This window comes from Passer domesticus, chromosome 19 (genome assembly GCF_036417665.1).
Source record: "Passer domesticus isolate bPasDom1 chromosome 19, bPasDom1.hap1, whole genome shotgun sequence".
Classification (NCBI taxonomy): Eukaryota; Metazoa; Chordata; class Aves; order Passeriformes; family Passeridae; genus Passer; species Passer domesticus.
In genome coordinates, this window is record NC_087492.1 from 3,095,002 (window position 1) to 3,118,085 (window position 23,084).

The 23,084-nt window shown below is 53.8% G+C and overlaps 4 protein-coding genes across 4 annotated transcripts in view; 1 reads left to right on the forward strand and 3 right to left on the reverse strand.

Annotated features, from left to right (window-relative positions):
• Positions 1-80: 80 nt before the first annotated feature.
• On the reverse strand, positions 81-3,887 carry GEMIN4 (gem nuclear organelle associated protein 4). Its single transcript, XM_064394772.1, has one exon. The coding sequence runs from the start codon at positions 3,335-3,337 to the stop codon at positions 128-130; it is 3,210 nt and encodes a 1,069-aa protein (XP_064250842.1). The 5' UTR covers positions 3,338-3,887; the 3' UTR covers positions 81-127.
• Positions 3,888-4,750: 863 nt separating this feature from the next.
• GLOD4 (glyoxalase domain containing 4) lies at positions 4,751-9,758 on the reverse strand. The gene is made up of 9 exons (XM_064394781.1): positions 9,558-9,758; positions 8,739-8,788; positions 8,017-8,137; positions 7,441-7,585; positions 7,104-7,240; positions 6,736-6,822; positions 6,512-6,625; positions 6,350-6,436; positions 4,751-5,136 (listed from the first exon to the last, which is right to left on the reverse strand). The coding sequence occupies exons 1-9, from the start codon at positions 9,645-9,647 to the stop codon at positions 5,071-5,073; spliced, it is 897 nt and encodes a 298-aa protein (XP_064250851.1). The 5' UTR covers positions 9,648-9,758; the 3' UTR covers positions 4,751-5,070.
• A 108-nt stretch (positions 9,759-9,866) lies between these two features.
• MRM3 (mitochondrial rRNA methyltransferase 3) lies at positions 9,867-12,115 on the forward strand. The gene is made up of 4 exons (XM_064394780.1): positions 9,867-10,129; positions 10,669-10,913; positions 11,187-11,354; positions 11,517-12,115. The coding sequence occupies exons 1-4, from the start codon at positions 9,894-9,896 to the stop codon at positions 12,050-12,052; spliced, it is 1,185 nt and encodes a 394-aa protein (XP_064250850.1). The 5' UTR covers positions 9,867-9,893; the 3' UTR covers positions 12,053-12,115.
• An 844-nt stretch (positions 12,116-12,959) lies between these two features.
• NXN (nucleoredoxin) overlaps positions 12,960-23,084 on the reverse strand; it is a 46,615-nt gene continuing 36,490 nt past the window's right edge. Inside the window, exons 6-8 of the mRNA XM_064394778.1 lie at positions 18,795-18,974; positions 16,201-16,325; positions 12,960-14,140 (exon numbers count right to left, since the gene is read on the reverse strand). Coding sequence (XP_064250848.1) covers positions 13,958-14,140; positions 16,201-16,325; positions 18,795-18,974 — 488 coding nt within the window. The 3' untranslated portion in view covers positions 12,960-13,957. The remainder of the gene's footprint in view (positions 14,141-16,200; positions 16,326-18,794; positions 18,975-23,084) is intronic.

A 23,084-nucleotide genomic window follows, 5' to 3' on the forward strand; every position in this document is an offset into this window, starting at 1 on the left:
AAACCAAAGTGGCTCCTCCTACCCATCTTCATAGCGCCACTTCCACTGCTTAGCGGGAGAACACAGCGGGGGAAATAAACTCAAAATAGAAAAATAAGGGTTTATTTCACATCTTACAAGGTCCAGATCAGTGCTCTGAGCGTGCTCCCAGCTTGCTGAGCTTCTGCAGGAGGGTGCTGCGCAGCTCCTCATGGCCCAGGCTCTCTGTGACAGACTGCAGGAAGTGTCCCTCGTTGGCCCTGCGCAGCGCGGCGCAGGGCGACCCGTCAGCCCTGCTGCACGCCTCGTACTGTGACAGCACCTCCAGGGCCACCACCAGCAGTGGCTCCTCGCAGCCCGTGGCCGGCAGCATGGCAGCCACGTGCAGCAGGTGGCAGAAGAGCTGGATGCAGGTGAAGGACAGCTCCTGCGTGCAGGGCTGAGCCGCGGCTCCCGCCGTGGCCTTGAGGGAGGCCAGCAGGTCGGTGAGGCTGGCGCAGTACAGCTGCACCACGTGCAGCCAGGCCTCTGGTGGCAGCCAGCTGGAGCAGCTGGAGCTGCAGAGGAGCTGGAAGCCCCGCAGGAAGAGCACGGAGAGCTGCAGGTGGCAGGCAAAGGGGCGGAGGTTGAGCAGGGGCAGGTGCTGCACGTACTCCAGCGTGTAGGGCACGTGCAGCACCTGCCTCTGCAGCAGCTGCTCCACCACGGGCACCAGCCTCTTCCACTCACCGTGGCTGCACCAAGGCAGCACCTGGATGAGGGCCACCAGGAAGCCTTTGCTGAAGAGATTCACCTCCTCTGGGCTGTCCACGTTGACGGTGAGCAGCGCCAGCATGGTGTCCCTGAGCGCTGGGGACACGCAGCAGCACTCCATCCACGCCAGCAGCCCGCTGCCTGCCCCGTAGGCTGGCCAGGGCTGGCATGTCCACTCGTCCTCAGGGAGCCTGCAGATCTCAAACAGCGTGGCTGGCACCTCGTTCTTGAAGTGGTCCCCATAAAGCTTCTTGAGATGGAGCCCCACGGTCCAGTCCAGCGAGGCCACCTTCCTGTGGAGCCAGGCCAGCGACTGCACCCACAGCTCCGAGGAGGGGACGGCCTCTGGCCCCACCAGCTCGCACAGCTGGCAGAGGATGCTCTGAACCAGGTCTTTGGTCTCCAGGGAAGGGAAGAGCTGCTCCCCAGGCTGATGCCAGTACTTGGTGTAACCATCCAGAAGTTTGCAGAGGCTGAGGAGAAGTGGGAAGGGGTGGCAGGATTTGATCCAGTGCTCTTCTGAGCAGGACGGTATTTCCAAAACCTTACTGAGGATCTGCAGGCTCAGCTCGATCTGAGGAGAGTCTGACTTCAAACAGGGAAGGACAAAGGCACTGGTCACTTCTGCAGGTGACACAAGCGGGGTGGCTGAGCCTGGCTGCATGAGAAAGGCCAGGAACTGAAGGAACTGCTCCTCTTCCCTCGCTGTGGAAAGCTTCCCCCACACTGCCTCCTGCAGACACCTCAGCACCAGGCTGCGTGGCCTGCCTGGATCCTCGTGGCTCTCCAGGAAGCTCAGTGCTGGGAAGGAGCAGAGGATTTGGGCAAGGAACTGGTGTGCTCCAAGGTTGACCACAGCAAGATGACAAACCTGCTTCACTGTGGCCTCAGGGGACAGCAGCATCAGCCTGGCCACGGAATCCACAGCCCTGGCCAGGCCTTCATCAGACACACTCTCTGTGATCTGGTTCAAGGTCACATTCAGGTCCTCCTGGAACCCCTCCCTGACCACCTGCACGTTCTGGGACAGACCTGGGCCACCCCAGGCTGCCAGGACACCTGAGATCACTTTGTTTTTGTCACTCAATGAAAGCTGAGTGTAACACTCCACGATGGCTTTGGTCACTTGCATCTGCAGCTCTTGGGCCTCCTTGTCATGGTGGGATGTGGCAAAGTTCACCAGTGTCTCCAGCAGTTTCAAAACTAGCTCAGAGGTCTGGAACAGAGCTTTGTTTTCCACCAGGCACTCCACCCAGGCCTTTGAAAAAGCCCAGGTCTTTTCAGAGGCAAAAACAGAGCACGTGTCCACGTGGCGGTCCAGCCTCTGTGCAATGATTGCCATGGCAACTGCAGACACCAGGCTGGTGTCCACATCCTCCAGGACAGCACTGGTGTCCCTGAGGAAGTCCCTGGTGAGCTGTGTCAGCTCTGACACCACCCGTGCCTCGCCCTCCCCCAGCTCTCTGCTCTCTGAGAGGAAATCCAGGCCCTTCCCAAGGCTGCCCAGAGCGCCCAGCAGCCGGTAGCTCTGGAAGCACAGCTCCTCAGATCCCCTCAGGGCGTCCTGCAGCTCCTCTCCCCAGCCCTGCAACAAGCTGCAGAGCAAGTCCAAGCCACCAAAGAGCTCCTCACGAGAGGGTCTGGTCAGGCACAGGAGGCCCATGCTCCTCTCTGCCTCCCTCACCTTCTCTCCCAGCCCGCAGGGGTGGTACTGGCAGTCAGGGTCGCTGCTCCAGAGGCTGACCACGGCACTGACCTTGGCCAGGTGCTCTGTGATGGGCAGGGGGCTGTGCCCCGGCCCCAGCTCCGAGGACAGGCACAGCAGCTCCGCCAGGTTGGCCAGGGCGTAGCACCTGAGGCGGGGCTGGGTGACGCTGCCCCGGATCTGCTGTAACCCCTGCAGCAGCACCGTGGGCAGCCCGGAGGCAGCTGGGGCGCTCCCAGGGTCACCCTTGAACCTCTTCGGGGGCTGCAGACCATCCTCCGGGGAGGACTCCCCGCCGTGCTGATGGATGAGAGCGCCGAACGCCGACACCGTGGCATCCTCCTGCCCCTCCCTGTGCTTCAGCACCTCCCACCACACGTCCAAGAAGAACCCGACGTCCGACGGGGATGTCTCGCTGGAGATGTACTCCACCAGGCTCTCCAGCTGTCCCCGGCACACGCCGGGGGGCAGCGCCAGCAGCAGCTGCACCAGGAGCCGCGGCGCGCCCAGCGCCTTGACCAGCTCGAACAGGGCGGTGTGGTTGACATCGGGGATCATCGCGCCCACCGAGAAGAACCCGTCCTCCTTCCAGCCCCACTCCAGCGCCGCGGCGGCGGGCGGCGCGGGCAGCAGGATTTTGGCCCACACGATGGCCACGGCCTCCTTCTTCCACAGGCCCAGCGGCGAGGGGCAGCGCTCGCCGATCTCGCGCAGCGCGTCCGTGATGGGCACCCCCGCGCGGGGCCAGTCGGCTTTGCGCAGCTCCCGCAGCGGCCGCGGCTGCAGCAGGCGGGCGGCCAGCAGGAAGCCGCCGTGCAGGATGGCCGTCTCCTCGCCCACGGCCCACGGGCCCCCGGGGCAGCCCGGCGCCATCGCGGCCCCGCGCTCCGCCGGCTCCATGGCGGCACCGCGCGCTGCTGACGTCACGGCGGCGGCGCGCTGACGTCACGCCGCGAGCCGCGCGCGCCCGCAGCGCCCCCTGGCGGCGCGGAGGTGGGCTTAATTAATTCATTCGTTAATTGCCCTGCTCTAATATCGACGTGTTCAATTGGACGAATAGGATTCAAAACCGTCATTTAAACGGAATTGAACTGGGCTTCATTCATTCATTCATTGCCGTGCTCCACTATCAACATGTTTAATTTGACGAATAGGATTCAAAACCGTCATTAAAATGAATTGAATTTGGCTTAATTAATTAATTCATTCATTAATTGCCGTGTTCCAACATCAAAGTGTTCAATTTGACGAACAGGATTCAAAACCAGCACTAAAATGAATTGAATTTTGTTTAATTAATTAATTAATTGCCATGTACCAGTATCAACGTGTTCAATTTGACGAACAGGATTCAAAACCATCATTAAAAGAAATTTAATTTGGCTTAATTAATTAATTAATTCCGTGCTCCAGTATCAACATGTTCAATTTGATGAATAGGATCCAAAACAGTCATTAAAACGAATTTAATTTGGCTTAATTAATTAATTGCTGTGTTGCAGTATCAACATGCTTAATTTGATGAATAGGATTCAAAACCATCGTTAAAACGAATGGAATTTGGTTTAATTAATTAATTAATTCCATGTTCCAGTATCAATGTGTTTAATTTGACAAACAGGATTCCAAACCATCATTAAAACTGAATTGAAAAGCTCGGACAAAATCGCAGTGAGGAATTTTTCCTGTTTGAATTTTTCCTGTTCCTGCTCGTAGTGCCAGCCCTGCCTGATCTTCCCTGTGAAACTCATTTCAGTTCCACGATGAAAACCTGATTTAAGGTGTTTTATTTAAGGTTTTCATCACAAAAAGGAGCAGTCAGGCAGCACACCTGGCACAAACAATGCCAGGAATGGCTCCTGTATTCCCAGCAAAAGCAGAGTGGCTTCATTCCTGAGGAAGAAACCCTCAACTGTTATTTCCAAAGGCAGTTTCCCACCAAAACCTAACTGCAAAACTCACTCCAAGCTGCCCCTGGCACCTCAGCAGCCACAAACCCCAAAGCACAGCCTCAGCTCCCTCCTGGGATGTGGAAATCTCCTGGAGAAGGGCTGGAAACCACCCCACAACAGCAGGATCCCAGTGAGAGACACCCAGGGGCTTCTCCAGTGAGCATTTCCCCTTGGAAATGGGGGAAAAAAGTTGGGGACACACCTTGGGATGAAAACAAGGAGTGGAGAATCCACAGTTTGGCAAGATCATTTCTTTGTTCCAAATAAAGGGATGCACCCCACACCCCACTGGAGAGGGGAGCAGCCCCAGCTTCCTCAAAATCTCCTCTCCAGCCCTCAAATAAAGGACAGCCAAAGCAAGTTAATCAGGAAATTAATTAATCAGAAAATAACGTGTCTCTCCACCTTTCTTTCAAGTACAACACCACAGAAATGTGAGGTTTTCCTGATCCCTGCTGTTGCAGCCAAGCTGCTCCTTTGCTGCAGCTTTTTTGGAAGGAGGAGATGTGAAAAAGGCAGAGAGCAGCTTAAATCCAGAGACATCAGCTCAAATCAACCCAAAAAAAAACCCCACCACGGGACATGCCAGCACCTTCTGACAGGGGAGGCAGCACTTGAAGCAGGATTGGCACTTTCTGGAAGAGCTCCAAGGAGCAGCCCAGTCCATTCCTCCTCTCCCAGCTACGCTGAAACCTTCTTCCTGTTGTGCTCAGCAAACCACTGGTCACTGTTGTCTGCAGCCATGGCCTGCACAAGCACAGGGGGATGAGCTCAGAACAGGGGATAAATCATTTTTAGTCACTAGGAAGGAGAACTGACACTGAAAAGGAATGTTCTCTGCCACAGCAAACATTCACAAGAGTGAGGCTGGGCAACTCCACCCAGGGCATCAAGGGAGCTTTAAAAACTGATTTATTTTCCTTAACAAGCCTGGGTAATTTGTTTCTAGGAAAAACTCATTTTTTTAATGAGTAAAAAATTAATTTTTAAAAATTAAAATTTAAAATTATAAAAATAATAAAATATTGAAATATATACTAAAATAACAATTAGATCAATTTTTTAAAATAAAATTAAAATAGAAAAATAAAATATAATAAAATAATATATAAATAAAAATATGAAAATAATATAATAAAAATAATTTTAAATATAGTTTTTTAATGAGAAAAATTACAGGTATCTCTAGCCAAGAATAAAAATAATATAAAAATAAAAAGAATAAATAAAAATAATTTAAAATATAATTATTTTTAATGAGAAAAATTACAGGTATCTCTACAGATACCTCTAACCAGGAAGAAAATTAATATAAAAATAATAATAATAATAAAATTATGAAAATAATAAATATAATAAATAAAAATAATTTTAAAATATAATTTATTTTTATGAGAAAAATTACAGGTATCTCTACGGGTATCTCTAACCAGGAAGAAAAATAATATAAAATTAATAAAAATAATAAAAATATGAAAATAATAAATAAAATAATTTTTAAATATAATTATTTTTATGAGAAAAATTATAGGTATCTCTAAAGGTATCTCTAATCAGGAAGAAAAATAATATAAAATTAATAAGAATAATAAAAATATGAAAATAATGAATAAATAAAAATAATTTTAAAATATAATTATTTTTATGAGAAAAATTATAGGTATCTCTAAAGGTATCTCTAATCAGGAAGAAAAATAATATAAAATTAATAATAATAATAAAAATATGAAAATAATAAATAAATAAAAATAATTTTAAAATATAATTATTTTTATGAGAAAAATTACAGGTATCTCTACAAGTATCTCTAATCAGGAAGAAAAATAATATAAAAATAATATAAATAATATTATGAAAATAATAAAAATAATACCTAAAAACCAATTTAAAATATAATTAGTTTTATGAGAAAAGTACATGTATCTCTAATCAGGAAGAAAATGAACATGCAGTCACTCACATCATCCAACAGCTTGTCACCATTAGGGTCCACCTGGGACAGCTCTCTGAAGGCTTCATCTCCCACAAAACAGACTTCGTGGCCATCCTGGAAGGAAGCAGCTCGGTTAGAACCGATGGAAGGAGGCTTTCCCCCCAGCTCAGTGTGGGCAGTGCCACTCACAGGATCAGCCAGAATAACCACTTGCACCGTGGCTTTGCCAGGCGTGTCCAAGCTGACCAGAGGCGTCAGAATCTTCTGATTCTCCTTTTTCATCAGGGCTTCGATGCTCGGCAGCTGGAAACAGCAAACAAAATCAAATCACTGCAAAGAAGATAAACTACGTGCTCAGGATTGTTTTGTTGATAATAAAAAGGGGGAAGGGCTGAGGGAAGTGGGGCTGGTACCTCGTCCTTGGCGCAGGAGAAGGCGATGCGGCCGAACGCTGTCCCGTGATCCACTGCCCCTCCAACAGCCCTCAGCTCCAGCTTGCACTGCACCAGGGGAAAAACCCAGCCTGGCTTGCAGGGACACTGCTCCACTGCTCTCCAGGCTGCAGCTTTTCCTCCAGGATGTGGTGATTCCAAAATCCCCCATTCACACCTTTCCCACCAAGCCACAGCAAACCACAGCTCTGATTTTTTTTTTAAAGCACTGCTGAGTGTATACAGCTTCAATTAAAACACTCAATGCTCTAATTAAGAACTTTTCTTCCTTTTAAGATTCTGTTCTCAGTAAACAAAAAGTGTTTCTAGTGATTTTTCCAAGGACTGACCTGGTTGTCAGCATAGCCCAGCAAAGCCCTTTGCTTCTCCTCGTCCTTCTCATATATTTTCATCCCAAGCAAGCCAGACCAGTAGCTCACAGACTTCTTCAGGTTTGAGACACCCAGGGTTACCTTCCACACGGGATCTTGAGGATTGCAATAATTTCAAATTAGCTACAAACATATTATAGGTTTAAACCCACAGTTAATGCCATTAGTACCCTTGAGAAGTCACAGAGAAATTATTAAAAAAGTGCTCTGTTTTACAAAATGCCATCAAAATAAACACACTCTGATACCCCACTGGTAAATCTCTGCTGAACACCAGCAGGGGTAAATATTTCACCTTGCTTGAACTGTTCCTTGTCTTCCAGGTAGAACTTGTATCCTCCTGGGGCTTCAGTTTCAAAGACACCAGAGGTGACCTCTTTGAGGGGCCACTCCATCTTCTTGGCGTTGCTCACAGCCTGGCTGGACACCAGAGTGATGCCCTAGAGAGGACACAACACAATCCATGGGGTGGATGCAGAGACATCACCTGTTTTCACACAGCAAACACGAGATCTCCATCTGCTGCCAGCCACTAAGTCACAAAAAAATTATTAAAATAATAAATATAAGAGTGTTTTCCTGCAGCAAGTCGTTCTTAGCTCAGCATTCCATGCTGGATCTGGCAGCAAATACCAGCTGTCCTACACAAAGAGCACTGGCAGAGCTCCAAAAGTGTTTCCTGGACCTTTAAGTGAGCACAAATCTGCTCTTCCATCTTGGAGACAACCACAGAAGCAACACTGAAGTGTTTAGGACCAAACAGCATTTAAAAAAAAAGCAGCTGGCACAACCCATACAACAAATGAGCTTCTAATTATTAAGGTAAATGAGCTTATCATGAGAAGGGGTGTCTGCCTGGAGTGGAACTCACCAGGAAGTCGTTGCCCAGGCGATATTCTCCAACGCCATAATTGTAAGTCAGCTCCACCACAAAGTGATTGTCCTCTGGTCCATAGCCCACCATGGTCTTGCTCCATTTTCCATCATAAGGGCTGGAATATCCATATTATCCATGTTTTAATGTCATTAGTATTGAAATGAACCACCAAGAGCTGCAAGTGTTTGTGTTTGAAGGAGGAGCTGCATTTCTAGAGTGAGATCATGGCAGGTTTGACCCTGGGCTGTCATTCATGGCTATATGATAAAAGCAATTCTACCTCATTAACAGTGCTTTAAGGGCACAGGCTGCTCATTAGCTGCAATTACATAATCACTTCCTTATTGCTAAGTAGGAAAGGGCACCAAACTGTAAGACTCCTTCCTCTTCAGAAAGAAATGCATTTCTCTTTCTTCTTTCTTTCTTTCCTTTTTCTTTACAAAAGCCTTTGGGGCTACCAGGAGGGATTTTAAACTCAAGAACCTTGACAGTGCCACACTTATATAAACAATCAGTGGAACTGGATGTAATTCCTGGCAAGCTGAGAAATAATTCAGTTAATATTAATCTATAAGTGTGGTATTTTTGTTCCATTCAAGCCCCACACCTGCACGGAGCGGGGGGCTGTAGGTTCCTAGAGAAGCAATTCAATAAAAGACAACACAACCCTTATTTTAGTGCCAGTAGCAGCAGCACTGCGAGCTCGGGGCACTCACCCGTTGCAGGTGGCCTTGCAGCCCTCCTCGAACTCCTCGTGCCGCAGCACCTGCAGAGCCACAGCGCGCTCGGGGTCGGGAGGGGACCCCGAGGATCCCCTCGCTCCAGCCCGGAACGCCTTCCCCAGGGGGGTCAGGGCAGGCAGGAAACGGCTCCCGTCCCATTCCCATCCCCATTCCTGTCCCAATCTCCATCCCCATCCCTATCCCCATCTCCATCCCCATCCCTATCCCCATCCCCATTCCCGTCCCAATCTCCATCCCTATCCCCATCTCCATTCCCGTTCCCATCCCGATCCCATCCCCATCCCTATCCCCGTCCTCATCCCCCTCCCATCCCCATCCCCTTATCCATCCCGATCCCTATCCCCGTCCTCATCCCCATTCCCGTCCCAATCTCCATCCCTCTCCCATCCCCGTCCCCTTAACCCATCCCGATCTCCATCTCCCTCCCATCCCCATCCCCATCCCCGTCCCCCTCCCATCCCGATCTCCACCCCCATCCCCGTCCCGATCCCCATCCCATCCAATTCCAATCCCCGTCCCCGTCCCCATCCCCATCCCGATCCCGATCTCCATCCTCCTCCCATTCCCATTCCCGTCCCCATCCTGATCCCTATTCCCATCCCCGTCCCCGTCCCTATCCCCATCCCATTCCTATACCCATTTCCATCCCCCTCCCGATCCCCATCCCCTTTCCCCATCCCATCCCATCCCCATCCCCGTCCCCGTCCCCGTCCCCGTCCCTGTCCCTGTCCCCGCACAACCTCCCGTTCCCGGCCGCAGCCGCCCCCGGGCGCAGCGGTGCCCGCCGCTCACCCTCATGCCCAGCAGCTCGCGGTAGAACCGCGCCGTGCGGGCCCGGTCTCCCACTTTGAAGACGAAGTGCAGCGCCCTGCGGGCGGCCATGGCGGCGGCGGTGGCGTCACGGGGCACCGTGCGCGGAGGCGCTGCCCTCACGGGGCGGTGCCATGGCGGCCCTTCCCTCACGGGGCGGTGCCCTCACGGGCGGTGCCATGGCGGCGCAGCCCTCACGGGGCGCTGCCCTCACGGGGCGGTGCCATGGCGGCCCTTCCCTCACGGGGCGGCGCCATGGCGTCGCTGCCCTCACGGCCCTTCCCTCACGGGGCGGTGCTGCCCTCACGGCGCGGTGCCATGGCGGCGCTCAGGCCGGCGCTGTGCCGGGCGCTGCTGAGGTCCCGCGGGGCTCGGCCGGAGCCGGGCGGGCGGCGCGGCGTGCGGGCGCTGCGGCGGAGCCCCGTGCGGGTGCTGCAGCCGCAGAGCCCCGCCGAGCCGGAGCCGCCGCCGCCGCCTCCGCCCGCCGTGGAGCGCGGCGCGGCCGCGCCGGGGCTGTGGTACGAGAAGGCGGCGCCCGGGGACCGCAGGCTGGGGTGAGCGCGGGGAGCGGGGCCCGGCCGTGCTGCCCCTCAGAGCCCGCTGGACGCGGGGACGTGCCGGCCTTGGGAGGGTACCTGGGAATTGTTGGGGTGGAAGGGAGCCCAAAGCCCGTCCTGTTCCACGCCTTGTGTGGGCAGGGACATCTTCCCACAGAGCAGGTTGTCCAAGCATCATCCAGCCTGGCCTTGGACACTTCCAGGGATCCAGGGGCACCGCAGCTGCTCTGGGCACCCTGTGCCACCCTCACAGGGAATCCCTCCCCATTATCCCATCTAATCCTGCCCTCTGGCAGTTCAAAGCCATTCCCCGTTGTCCTGGCACTCCAGGCCCTTGTCGCAGTCCTTCACCAGCTCTCTTTCAGGTACTGAAAGGTGCTCTCAGGTCACCCCAGAGCCAGCTCCTTTCCTCCTAGGACAGATCATCCCTCAGGTCACCTTTGTGACCTCCCAGAGAAGCTCTCAGGGGCTGATGAAGGTTAGACCGAAGGCGTTGTGAGCATCACAGCCACACTCCCTGAATAATTTCTCCACAGGAAAGTGGTGACTATCGCCAAGTCAAAGAAGTTCCGGGATAATCACGGGAAGGTTCTGCTGGAGGGGCACAGGCTGATCAAGGATGCCCTGGAGGCAGGGGCTGTGCCACAGACACTCTTCTTCAGCACCGTGGGGCACCTGAAGCTGCTGCCAGAGGCAGAGATAAAACGAGCCAGCTTGGTTAAGGTGAAATTTGAAGACATTAAGACCTGGTCTGACCTCGTAACTCCTCAGGGGCTTCTAGGTAAGTTGCCTCTGAAACAGTTGCAACACTGCCCAAAGGGAAACTTTTCATATTTAGGATAATGACTCTCTTAATAATCCTTCCTTACACATTGCACTGCTGGAAAGTAAGTTTTCCTTGCCAAGTGACAAACTCTGCTCAAACTTCCTTTAGGTGGTGTTTTTCCTAACACTTCCTCCAGCACATCTCTAGTGAGATTTGGGCCAGCTCTTTCAGAGCAGGCCTCTCCTTGGGGTGGGTCACTCATAAACCTGTCACGCTTCATTTCCTCAGGCATCTTTTCCAAGCCTGACCCTGCCAAGATGTCCTACCCCGCTGCCCAGCTCGCCAACTCCCTGCCACTGCTCCTCATCTGCGACAACATCCGAGACCCAGGGAACCTGGGCACTATTCTGAGATCTGCAGCAGCAGCAGGCTGTGAGAAAGTGCTGCTCACCAAAGGTAAGAGACAAGTTTGAGTAGCCTGGGGGTAAAGCAGGGAATGAAGTGCTTGAAGATGTTGCCCAGAGTTCCTAAGGAGTGGCTGGCATGGTTGGCTGTGGTCTGAATCCCACCTTTGTGGGGATCCCTGTGCTGTCACTGTTTCTCCCCGTTCCTTCCCAGGCTGTGTGGATCCGTGGGAGCCGAAGGTGCTCCGTGCAGGCATGGGGGCTCATTTCCGTGTGCCCATCATCGCCAGCCTGGACTGGGAATCTGTTCCCACCAACCTCCCTGCGGGCACCCAGGTCTGCGTGGCCGACAACAACGACCCCGACGCTCCAGCAAGGAGCACATCCCTGCCCAGAGGGGCTGGCAGGGCTGCCTCTGCTCCTGCAAAATCCAGCCCCAAGGCTGCTCCTGAGCACCAGGATGAGGAGGGAGCAGCAATCCCCGAGCTGGCTGCACAGCGTTACTACGAGGACTGGGCACGGGCTCCGGTGGCCGTGGTGATCGGAGGGGAGACCCAGGGCCTGAGCCCGGCTGCACTGGGGCTGGCAGCCAGCACGGGGGGGAAGAGACTGCTCATCCCCGTGGTGCCAGGCGTGGACAGCCTCAACTCTGCCATTGCTGCTGGCATCGTGCTGTTCGAGGGCAAGAGGCAGCTGCTGTGGAGGCACAAGCAGGAGGATGGCAGGCAGAAGTTGCCCGTGCCAGGCTGAACTGTTTGGTTCCTTGCGGGTTAATAAAAGAGCAGCTCGGGCTGTTTGGTTTGTAGTAAATGAGTATTTAAGGCTGGAGAGTGCTGGATTGAACGTGTGGCTCCCACTGGATGTGGTGGCCACACGGTGATGCTAGAGAGAAGGGAAGGGAAGGGCAGGGTAGCAGCCCTGGCCTCACCTCAGCCGGTTCCCCCCTGCTCCAGCCCTTCCATCCAGGAGATCCATGGAGACCACAGATCCCTGTCTGTGCTGGCCCAGCCAGGCTGCTGCTGACAGCGTGTCCTTCCCAACCTGGCTGCTGGCTGTGGTTTTGGGTCACAAATAGCAGATTGCTGCTGCCTGAACGGGTCGTGCCTGTGCTTACCCAAATCCTGAGCTCCAGCAATCCCTCCAACCCTGCCATGGCCAGGCTGGCAGGGGGTGGCTGTGCTCTGGGGTGTCCCAGCTCCAGCACTCCTGCCCATGCTGCTGGGAGGTGCTGGGCTGCTCCTGGAGCTGCTCCCCAGTCAGTTCATCACTGCTGAACAGGGGAACCCCTGAAACGTGCAAACACAGGCTGGGTTTTACAGGCCGAGCTGGCGGCCGTTCCCAGCTCCTGGCAGGGCGGGAAGCTGCAGCAGGATAAAAGGGGAGGCGGTAATCCTGCCATGGCTGACTAATGAGCTGAAAGGGAGAAGCAGTGGCTTGCACAACACGGGCTTTTCAGGCTGGGAACGCCCCAGTGGCTGCCAAAGGGCTCCCTCCCTCCTGGGGAGCTCGGACCGATGCCAGCACAGCAGCACAGGCCGGGACTGTGTGAGCCCAGGGGGAACACAATCCCTGGAGCCACCTATCCACGGGTCGGGCTGTGGGCTCCTCTGCCCCACACAGGTTTCCTCCTGCAGCAATCAGCACCTCCAGGACGAGGTCATTGTAACAGTTTTATTACAAAGTTCCAATCACCATGTACAGTTTTTACAATGTCACTTTTCAAGGGCTCGGCTGTGCTGCTTGGGTTAGGGAGGGAGGGGTTTTTTTCTTAGGGTTTGGGAGGGGGTTTTTTGGTTATTTTTTTTTTAAAGAACAGCACCATTAACGTTGAGTTTGGGACACACCTACGAAAAACAGCTCAATCAACTAACACAGAGGGGAAAGGACAATTCATACCAGAGAGAAGGACGAGAGGGGACAGGGAGAGCACAAGGAAGAGACAAAAGGTGAGGGCAGCCCGGTGGTGATCCTCCTCCTGGCGCAGAGTGGGAGGGACAGAGGGAATACCCACCCATGGCAGGGGATGGACCCTGACACAACAGCCAGCGCTGCCTAAGGCTGTCGGTGCTTGGAGTGGGGGGTGGGAAACCCACAAGGGAAGGTCTCACCCCCAGGAGGAAGAGCTTGGCTGTGCCGTGGTCTTTCAGAGGTTGTCAGCAGTTAAGACTTTGTCTTGGCCTTGTCAGGGCACTTTCGTGGGAGAGAAAGAACTGGCCAGGGGCGATGGGGACAGTTTCCTTATTGCTTCCTGGAAGTCATTTAGTCAGCAGGGGTGGTGAGAAAGGAAAGAAGAGGGGGGAGGAGAAAGAAAAGAGCCCAAAGAACCCCACCCACTGCCTGATGCATATGTTGGGAAGAACACCATGCAAAAAGATTTGCCTGCTAGCAAGTGCCATGTATAAAATGATATGGTAACAGTTCTGGCCTGGTTATTAGAGAATATATCACCATGAAGCACAAGCGAAGTCTCCAAACGCCAACAACTCCCTGCTGAAAGTGCATCTCAAGGAGTTTGCTTAGGAGAAGGATTCACTGCGTAAAACAAGGCACCACAAGAAGGTTGGATACTGGGTCGGGCGTGAGGACACGCTGGAGAATCCACAAGCGGCGGAAGAGAGACCTAGTTTTAAATAACGTCTGTTGGCACAGGGCCCCTTAGATGGGCTCGGGTTTTAGCTTGTCTGCTAGAAAGTCGCTGACAAAGGCTTCCACGATTTCAGGTGTGATCTCCTCCACATCCATCACGTACTTGGCCCGGGCTGACATGTCCAGGATGGTGAGCAGGGGTGCAGCCTCGGGCAGGTTGGTGTAATCCCGCAGGGAGTCGGTCATGTCGTCCTGGAGGCCAAAAGGAGAAGGACAGAGGAGTCAACAGGAGAGCAGGAGCAGTTTGCTGCTGCCACGGTGTATCCCAAGAGGCTGGGCCTTGCACCAGCACTGCAGCACCACCAGCATAGCAGGCAACATCCATCTTGGTGCCTGCTCTGCTCATGGTTTGTGTCAGAACCAAACTGGGTTGGTTGATCCCAGGCTGGAATGGGACATACACTCCTCCAACCCTGAGGGACTGCTTCCAGACTGACCTGCTGCCTCGGCCACCCCAGAGCCTCTGGGACATCCACGGCTGAAGGAACTGGGGACAAGTGCTGAATGTGGGGACTGCCAGCTCCCTGCCAGCACAGCCACGGCCTCGCTGCTCACCAAGGGTGGGTACCAAAGGGAGCCAAGTGCATGCCCAGAACAAAGCAATGAATGGGAACGGGATGAAGACTTGTGCTTTGAGCCAACGATGGGACCCCACCAGCAGGTCCCCGCGTCTGGGCACACACAGCAGCAGCAGGCTGCTTGCAGGGGGAGAGGACTGCCCTCCCCTCACCCAGGCAAGGCTCAGCTCTGGGCAAAGGCAATGATTTATCCCTCCCAAGGCTGGGGGATGCAAAGCGCCGGCGCGATTCATCACCGAGCCCACAATGTGCCGCACCCGCAGCGGGGCGTTCCGAGGGGCAGGAATGGATTCCATCCACCTGGTTGGCGGCCGGGGCTCTGCAGCGCGTGGCGGCGGCGCTGGGGAGCTCCGCTCGCGCCTCCCCTTCCTTTGCAGGGGTTTCTGGCGCAGCTGGACCACGTGGCTGGAAGGGCCAGCAGGGCTGGGCTCGTCGCCTCAACCGCCCCCCACCCAGGTGTCGGGACGCCTCGTCCTTTATTTACAAAGGCACCAAGGAATATTTTTTAATCAATGCAAAATCGGTCCAGACGGTGCCGGGAGAGCAATGGGAGGCGCCTGCTCCGGCCATGGCCGGGCTGCTTTGTGCGTGGGGGCCAGCGGAGCCCCGGGGCCAGCGCTCCCGGCTATTGAGGTGACGGATGAATGGGATGTGCCGGACGCTCCCCATTCTTCGGGCCGGCCGCCGCAGGGCCGTCGGGAGCTGCATGAATAGCAGCAATGTTTCAGCTACAGCCGGCGAGCCAGGCTCTGGGGGAGGGGGGAAGGTCCTGGACCCTCCCAAAATAGCCCTTCCCAACAAGGGACTTATTCAAGGGTGCAGGGCTGAGCTGGGATGCTCAGAGACCCGTTACGGTGGTGGGAGCGGGAGCGGCTGCACGCAGGGGGCCCATGGGGCTGTGGGAGGTGGCAGTGGGGGCCCGGCTGGCTGGGGGGGCCTGGGTGTGGCAGTGGGGACCCTTTTGTCGCAGGGCGGCTCCGGAGGGCTCCGCGCATGGAACGCTGCGGCGGTGACGTGGGCGTGCAGGGACGGAGCAGGCGCAGCGGCCGCCACCTGCCCAGGCCCTGAGCAGTGATGTGGGAGGGGAACTGCAGGCCTGGGGGTGCTGGGAGGTTTTTTGACACAAAACCTTAGTTTGCCACACTGCAGCAAGGCAAAGTGTCTGTGCAGGGGAAAGGGAGGCCAGAATTCCTTCAGTTTTCCCATTTCCCATTCTCTCCAGCACATCTTTGACTCAGAGCACTGCAGCCTGCACATGCCTCAAATACCATTCCAGCCAAGAAAAACATGGTCAGCCCAGGGAAACAGCCAAAATTTCACTAGCTGGGCCAGGCTGAAACTCAAGCCCTGCTCATCTTTCCCTGCCCAGCCACCTTCCTGCCTGCACAGCCTCAGGGTTGAGCTGGCAGCAGCCCCAGCATGGCAGCTCCACTCCTTCCCACTGTCTCACTCTGCCTGTCCCTCTCCCACCTTTTGGAGCACCTCTGAGCAAATCCTTTGCTAGGAGTAATATCCAGCAAGGAGAGCACAGACTGAGACAAGTCTCTGTGCTGCCTGACATCTGCAGTAGCTCTGTGCCTCAGTTTACCCCCTGAACAACAACAACAGCAGTACCCAGCTCAGCTCAGTCCCCATACCCAGCAGGACTCAGCCCTGTGCTCTCCTCTCACTTACCTCACCCGCCACGAAGAAGAGCAACGGTGCCTCCTCCTCTTTGGCTTTGTACTTGGCTATGATTTTTTCAGCTATGGGCTGAATCAGTTGTTTCGCCGCCTCCGACTCCCCGTCATCCTCTGAATCTGCAGGGCACGGGGTTGTGGAGACAAAACAAAAAGAGGCAAAGCAAAAGAAGGGGGTTAGGATCAAAGGATGCAAACGGGCCGGGCGCTGGCAGCTCTGTCCCACGGCACCACCACGCAGGAAGCCGGAGCCCGGATGCGCCGCACGGACTTCAAAGGCACCCGGCTCTGGAGGAATCAGGGAGCAGCTGAAATGGCACTACAGGTAAACACCAAACTGAAGAGCAACTCCTGCTCCCCAAATACTCCACTGCTCGCTGCCTGGTGCTGTTGGTGATGTGCAGGGACAAACAGGCACAAAAAAGCTGCTGTGTGGTTTGAGCTTGTTTTGAAGACCAAACAAAGGCGCTGATCTGAGGCTGCTGCCACCCCTGCCTGCCACCCACTGTCCCTCTGCCTCGGGATGGCTGAGCTGCAGCTTTACTGCTCCAGTCTCAGCGCTGTGAAGGCAGCTTTGATTTGACAGAGGTAGGGCAGAAAGAGATGGCAGCATCAATCAAACGCCAGCCACCACTGAAGTTCAAATAGTGAGCTGGGAAGAGGAGAGTCTGTGTCCTTGGGAAGCGTGGAGATTAAAAGATTCCAATTCGGGGACAACTTTTAGGCATTAAAGGAAAAAAGCAGAAGAGAGCCCTTTGTCTCCCCTCGTGGTCCCTGATGTAACCACCACAACAGGTCCAGCCCCAGCTGGGACAAGCCATGCCCATGCCAGGAAAACTCTCTGCCCTTGCTCCACACATCCCTGTCCTCCTCTCCAAGCAAAGCAGGAGATTCCAGAGATGCTGCACGCTGGATTTCAGGGTCTGTCCTGCATGCAGGTCAGTGATAAATACACCGAGTTGCAGGGTGTCTGCAGGGATTGCTCTTCCTACAAACATCAGCTGCTGGCAGCGCTCCAGGCAGCCCTGCACACTCTGGCTAACCCAGCCCTAACCCCTCTGGGGAAGGAGGTACATCACTCAGGATTTATTCAGCACTTGCTAAGCCTGCCTTCTCCTGCTGCTGCCTGTGCAGTGCAGGCACTGCTCTGCTGGGGGGTCTCCCAGCAGGACAAAGCTGGCGAGGAGCCCCCATTCCAGTGCCTGCCTTGCTGCAGCACCAGCTGCATCTCTGCCGCAGCACATCACTGCTGGGTTTCATCATGACCATCCACCCCCAAAAGCACCGAGCAAGAGCCCCAGCTGTTCCCCTGATGAGCTGTTTGCAGCAAGGTGATAGAAAAACTTTGCTCAGAGCAAGATAAAAATAACTCTTTCCAGAGGCCTGCAGCGCCAGCCCCAATCCATCAGGCCTGGCGTGGCCGGCCGGTCCTTCCCGCGTGAGGAGAGGATTTTTGGCTCTGTGCTCACATCCCCTGCTGGGCTCTGCTGAATAAATAACCAGGGTCAAAAGGAAATCTGAAAGGGAAGAAGGAAAGCAGCGAGGGCCATGTTATCAGAGCTGCAGAGGAGTGTGTGCTGCTCACCAAGGGCACACAAGGAAGTGGGACATGAGCCCTGCCCTGGGCCAGGCACAGCACCAAGGCAAGGGGGGCTTCTTCAGCACACCCCCCAAATTCCACACAGGGGACAGCTGCACCCCCTCAAGAGCCCAGGACCCCTTAATTCCCTCCCTGGGATATTGTGTGCACTCCAGTGCTGCCCACCCAGGGCTCAGCCTGCAGCACAGCTCATCCCAGCCATGCCCTTTCCTGAGTTATTGTGTCCATTGCTGGCAGGGAAGCAATGAAGAATGAGCCATCTGTAGCTCTAGGCCTGCTTCTACTGCAGGGAAGCTTCATGTGTGGGTTAGCAGTGAAAGGACAGGAACTTTGGGGAAAAACTTGCCGTGTCCTGCAGCCAGGGGAATTGGGGAAATCAAGGACCAGCAGAGCATGAAAGGCTGCTCTGACTGTCACAGCCCTGTTCAGCCCAGGGACTCACGCCCTGAGCTGTGGTTTCAAGCACAGATCTGTAATCCCTTGCACTTCCTCTGACTCTGTAACATCACATGTGCCTGAAGTCCCTGCTCCAGAAAGGCTTTTCCCATCTCCAGCTCCACCAGCTGTGACAGTGTATTTCTCATACTCCCAACAGCTCATCAGCATTCCTATCCACAGCCACCACCACACCTTTGTTGTGACAGCTCCTCTGTGCTGCCAATCGCTGCTCCACAGCATCCCAGGGTGGTGTGTGGGAGCTGCAGGAGCCCCGTGGGCACAGCAGGCTCTGGCAAACCCCTGTGAGCTGCTGTGGTACAGGAGAGGGGCTAAGGGGCTTCACAGGGAGCTCTCTCCCCCCACTGGCCTTTCTGTGAGCACACAGTGATAGGAAATGGAAATGGAAGCGATATCCCTTCCCAGGGTGGGACCCTGTCATCACCAGAAGCAGGTCCCCAGCCCCGTGGCCAGCTCTAGCCAAGCTGGCAGGCTGCCCAGCCCCCTTCCCCAGCACAGGCTCTGCTGCCACAGCAGGGATGCTCCATCCATACCTACAAAGAGAACGAGGCAGGGGCCCTCATTCAGCTGCACGGCGTTGGAGTCTGTAAGCTCCAGCACGGGCTTGGGGTGCCAGGGGAACTCGCGGCACTCGACGTCGTTCAGCACCTCCACCCGGCCCTGCCGCGTGATCACCTCTCCCGTGGGGTCCAGGACGATCAGAGTGGGGATGCCTGCCATGGAAACAAACACAGAGGGGGTCAGCCAAAGCATGAATGGCCAGCAAGGGTGTGGGGAGAAAGGCCTTTTCCTATGGCCTCTGGCTCTGGCAGGAGCCCAGCGAGCCTCCTGCCTCTGCGCAGCTCACCCAGGGGGGATCCAGCTCCCTGGATCCTGTTTCTGTCCTACAGAGCACTGTGATTCAGCAGCCAAAGCAGGAAGCTGGCAGACAGCTCTGGCATTGCCTGCCTCTCCCTGCCCAGCTGCAGGCAGGGATTGCTGCTGTCTGGTGCCCACGGGTGCAAATCCCACCGTGCCACCCAGGGACCCTCCCTTGTGCTCCACCATCCCAGTGCCCAGATGTGGCTGCCTCTGGAAGAGTCCAATTCCCAGGAACTCACAGGGCCTGCAGACAGCAGTGGCCAGGAAGCAGGGTGTGTTCTTTCCCAGAAGAACACCACGTATTTTTGCCCCCACAGCCCTCCAGCACTCTGCACTAATGGCCCAGCCATTTCCACAGCACTTCCCTCTGGAAACTAACAAAGCTGTGCAGGAATGTCCAGGTCTACAGGATCCTGGCAGGATGTGGCTATGGGGATATCCAGGGATGGTCTGGCCCTTGGGAAAAAGCAGCATTTATGGGGCTGAAAAGTTCAGTCACAAAGGAGAAGCTTTGTACAGGAGGTGAACAGAGACACAGCACAAGCCACAAATCCAATGTCACTGGCAGTGGGGCAGGTTGGCCACCAGCTGTGACCATCCCATCTGATAAAGCACCGGCTTTCCGGCCACAAAACAGCCACGGGTGGGTCAGCAGGAGTGGCTCAGGTTGGTGACTTCATCTGGAAAGCACACCATTCCTCTGTCATCAGTGAGACAAAGAAACATCCCACAAGGAAGGAAGAGGGAACAGTGGGATCAGACCCCAAGGGACAAATGAAGTGACCAGCGTTAGTGCCAAGTGCTGCTGTCACTGCTCATCACCTGGGCTTTGCCCTGCTCCCTCTGCAGCATCTCCTTCCCCCAGCAACACCCTGGCAAGCTGAGGCAACTCAAACACTCCTGCCCTTCATTTTAAAGCTCATTCCTCAGAAATTCCCTGCAGAGCCCTTCCCTGAGCAGGGGGCACGCAGCGTGTGTGCCCCTGCCAGGCTGCTGGCACTGTGCACTGCCGTGTTTGTCCAACAGTGAGTTACTCACAAACCCTCTGAACCGGGGGCGTTTCTCTAGGAAATACTCGGCCATCTGTGTGTCCCAGCCTGCCTGCAGGTCCGGGCCAGCGGCCGCATTCCCGGCATTCCAGCCCGGCGCATTCCTGCCTGCGCTGGGGCTGGTGCTAAGCAGCAGTGCAGGAACCCGCCCAATGGCTGAGCTTGCAGATCCTTAGGGTACGCCAAGAAAACCATTTTGTATCACAAAAAGGCTTATTCATTACCTGCTGGTAATTCAGTGTAGCCCCAGGGCAGGGATGGGTTAAACAGACTGGAAGGAATTGGGAAATCTCACGCTGACCCTGCCCTCACAGGCACAAAGTGCTACTGACACCAGGAGAAGCACTGGATTGGGATCTTAATCCTTTTAGGATTGCCAACCCCACCCCAAACGCCTGCTTTTCCATCCTTTTCCATCCATGATACATGAGGGACAGGCTTCTCAGGTCATCAGTCAGCCTGAGCAGCACTCCCAGGCAGAGGTTTCAAATAAGCTTTGCTGATCTGGGGAAATTAAGGGCTCAATTTAGACACAGATTGCTGTGATTCTGCAGCTATCAATCCACTATTCAAAGCATTCCTTTAGACGTCACCTAATTTGCATATGCAGATGACCCCAACCCCCCCCCCCCAATACCCAGCCATTGAACCTCCAACTGCAAATACAAAACTGAATCAGAAAACAGAATATTTTTTACAGATAATTCACATCCTCATCTTCTCAGGTGACCTTTGTGACTACTCTCCTACAAGACACACCCTGCTTCCAGGAGACACAGACCTGCAGGACCAAGGAAACCATTCTTAATGTTATTCACACCTGCTAACCCAAATAATTCCCCCTCCCCACTCGTCCCAACCACTATTTGTTATTTTAGTGCCTTTTGGGGGATTTGGTAATTGCCTTAAGTCATAACACCAGAATTTACTTATCAAGAAGAATCAGCGATCAGACACTGCAATGAATATTGTATAAGCTTGGATGAGAATTAGCATAGACAGCCTTGGTTGGATTTTATGCACTAGAAAATGGATTTGGCTCCCACGGGGCCAGCATTTTATGAAAACACAGGGGCCAAATGGTTTGTTACCGAACCTGGCAAGGCATTTACATATTTATACATTAAACCCCAGACCTGACATTGAAATCTCATCTGCATGAAGTCTGTTGGGTGAGTAATCACAACCTAAGTGAAGCAAACCCCACTCCAACCACAGCACAGGTGGTGCATTTCATTGCTGTTTTTTCACTCTTTCAGAAGAAAGCTCCAGAAATCTTCTGTAGCAGTGATTTCCAGGCTGTGAGGGTGACCTGTGTGTGTCTGGGCTAAAGCATAGGGAAGGAGAGAAACCGTTTTTGGAAGGGATTGCAAATCCCAAAGAGACACCACAGAGTCCAGGGGGAATATTGGGGAACTTGTGAGATACACAACAACAAGAGGGGATTCCTATCACAGCCTCAAGTTATCACAGCTCCCCATCCCACTGGAAGGAGAGCTAAGGCCAGGGGATTTCACCCAGGGCAGGACTGGGAGCTGCCTGCACAAAGGGGAATTATTTCTAAGCAGCCACAACACAAGACATGACTCTTTCTCAGAACAGCACTGCACCCAGAAGCAATTTACTAGAGGTGGTAGGGTACAGCCTCTGACTGCACATGAGTTATGAATAGAGGCATTCAAAGTAAACCCAAATAAAGGCTTATAACTCAACTTGCATTTTATACTGAATTTTTTTAAGTTCTAGGAGCCAAGACAGGACTAAAACAACAAGAGATTTGATTCTCTTGCTACTTTCCAATACTCAGGAACTTAAAGCAGACAGGAAAGACAAACTCTTGTGTTGTTTCAGTACCCAGCCTTCAAAAAACAGAGGGAAACCTCCTCATGTTGTGCTCACAACCCAAGCACCAGGAGGGTAACCTGGACACTCTCACTGATCATAGGTGCAGCTCCAAAGAGAGCTTTCAGAGAGGCAGCAGCAGAACCATGAGTGTGGGAAATGCAGATGTGGTTACACAGATCTAATTTTTCATTTCAGTGGAATAACCACGTGTGGTGATGAGCAGAGCCCACGACACCCAGCTCTGTTTGCAGGAAGCTTTTGTCCCAACTGGTGTGAAAAGCCTGACTGCAAACAGGCAGGCAGCCCCAAAGTCTGCATGGAGCTGAGATTCAGGGACAGAGCTGGGGATTGGGGTGCAGGGGAATATTTACATATTACAGCCAATATTTACATTTTCAGGTTGTCACACAACAAAGAGAGACACCTTTAAGAAGGCTGGAATCGTAGGGAAAGCTGTTGTAACTGTTTCCCTGGCTACAGCATGCCTGGTGCTCAAGTATCCATGTCTGGACACCTTATTTACAGAAAGTCCCAGTGAAACTGGCAGCAGTCCTGCAGCGCTGGGCTGAAACCAGCACTGGAGAGGGTTGTGAGTGGGCTGGGAAAAGACGGCTGAATTTGGAAAGCTCTCACCTCGTGGGAAGGTCATTAAGCAGCAAACTGATGGCTATTTAAAGCAGGCTGATGGTTATTCTTGGGCTGAGGTCAGGGAACAGGGCTGAGTGGCAGCACCTGAGCTCAAGGAGGGATTATTTCTCCTGTCACTCTTCCCAAAAGCCCTCAGCCTCCTTTGGCAAACTCCTCCTTCCCTGCAGACCACAGGAGCATTCTGCCAGGCTGCACCCACCTGGACAATATGAAGCTGAGTCGGGGGAGGTTTAGATTGGATATCAGGAACAAATTTTTCACCCAGAGGGTGGCTGAGCACTGAAAGAGGCTGCCCAGGGAAGTGTTCACAGCACCAAACCTGTCTGAGTTCAAGAAGCATTGGGACAAAGCTCTCAGACACGGGGTTGGATTGCTGGGTGTCCTACACAGGGCCAGGAGTTGGATCTATGATCCTGATGG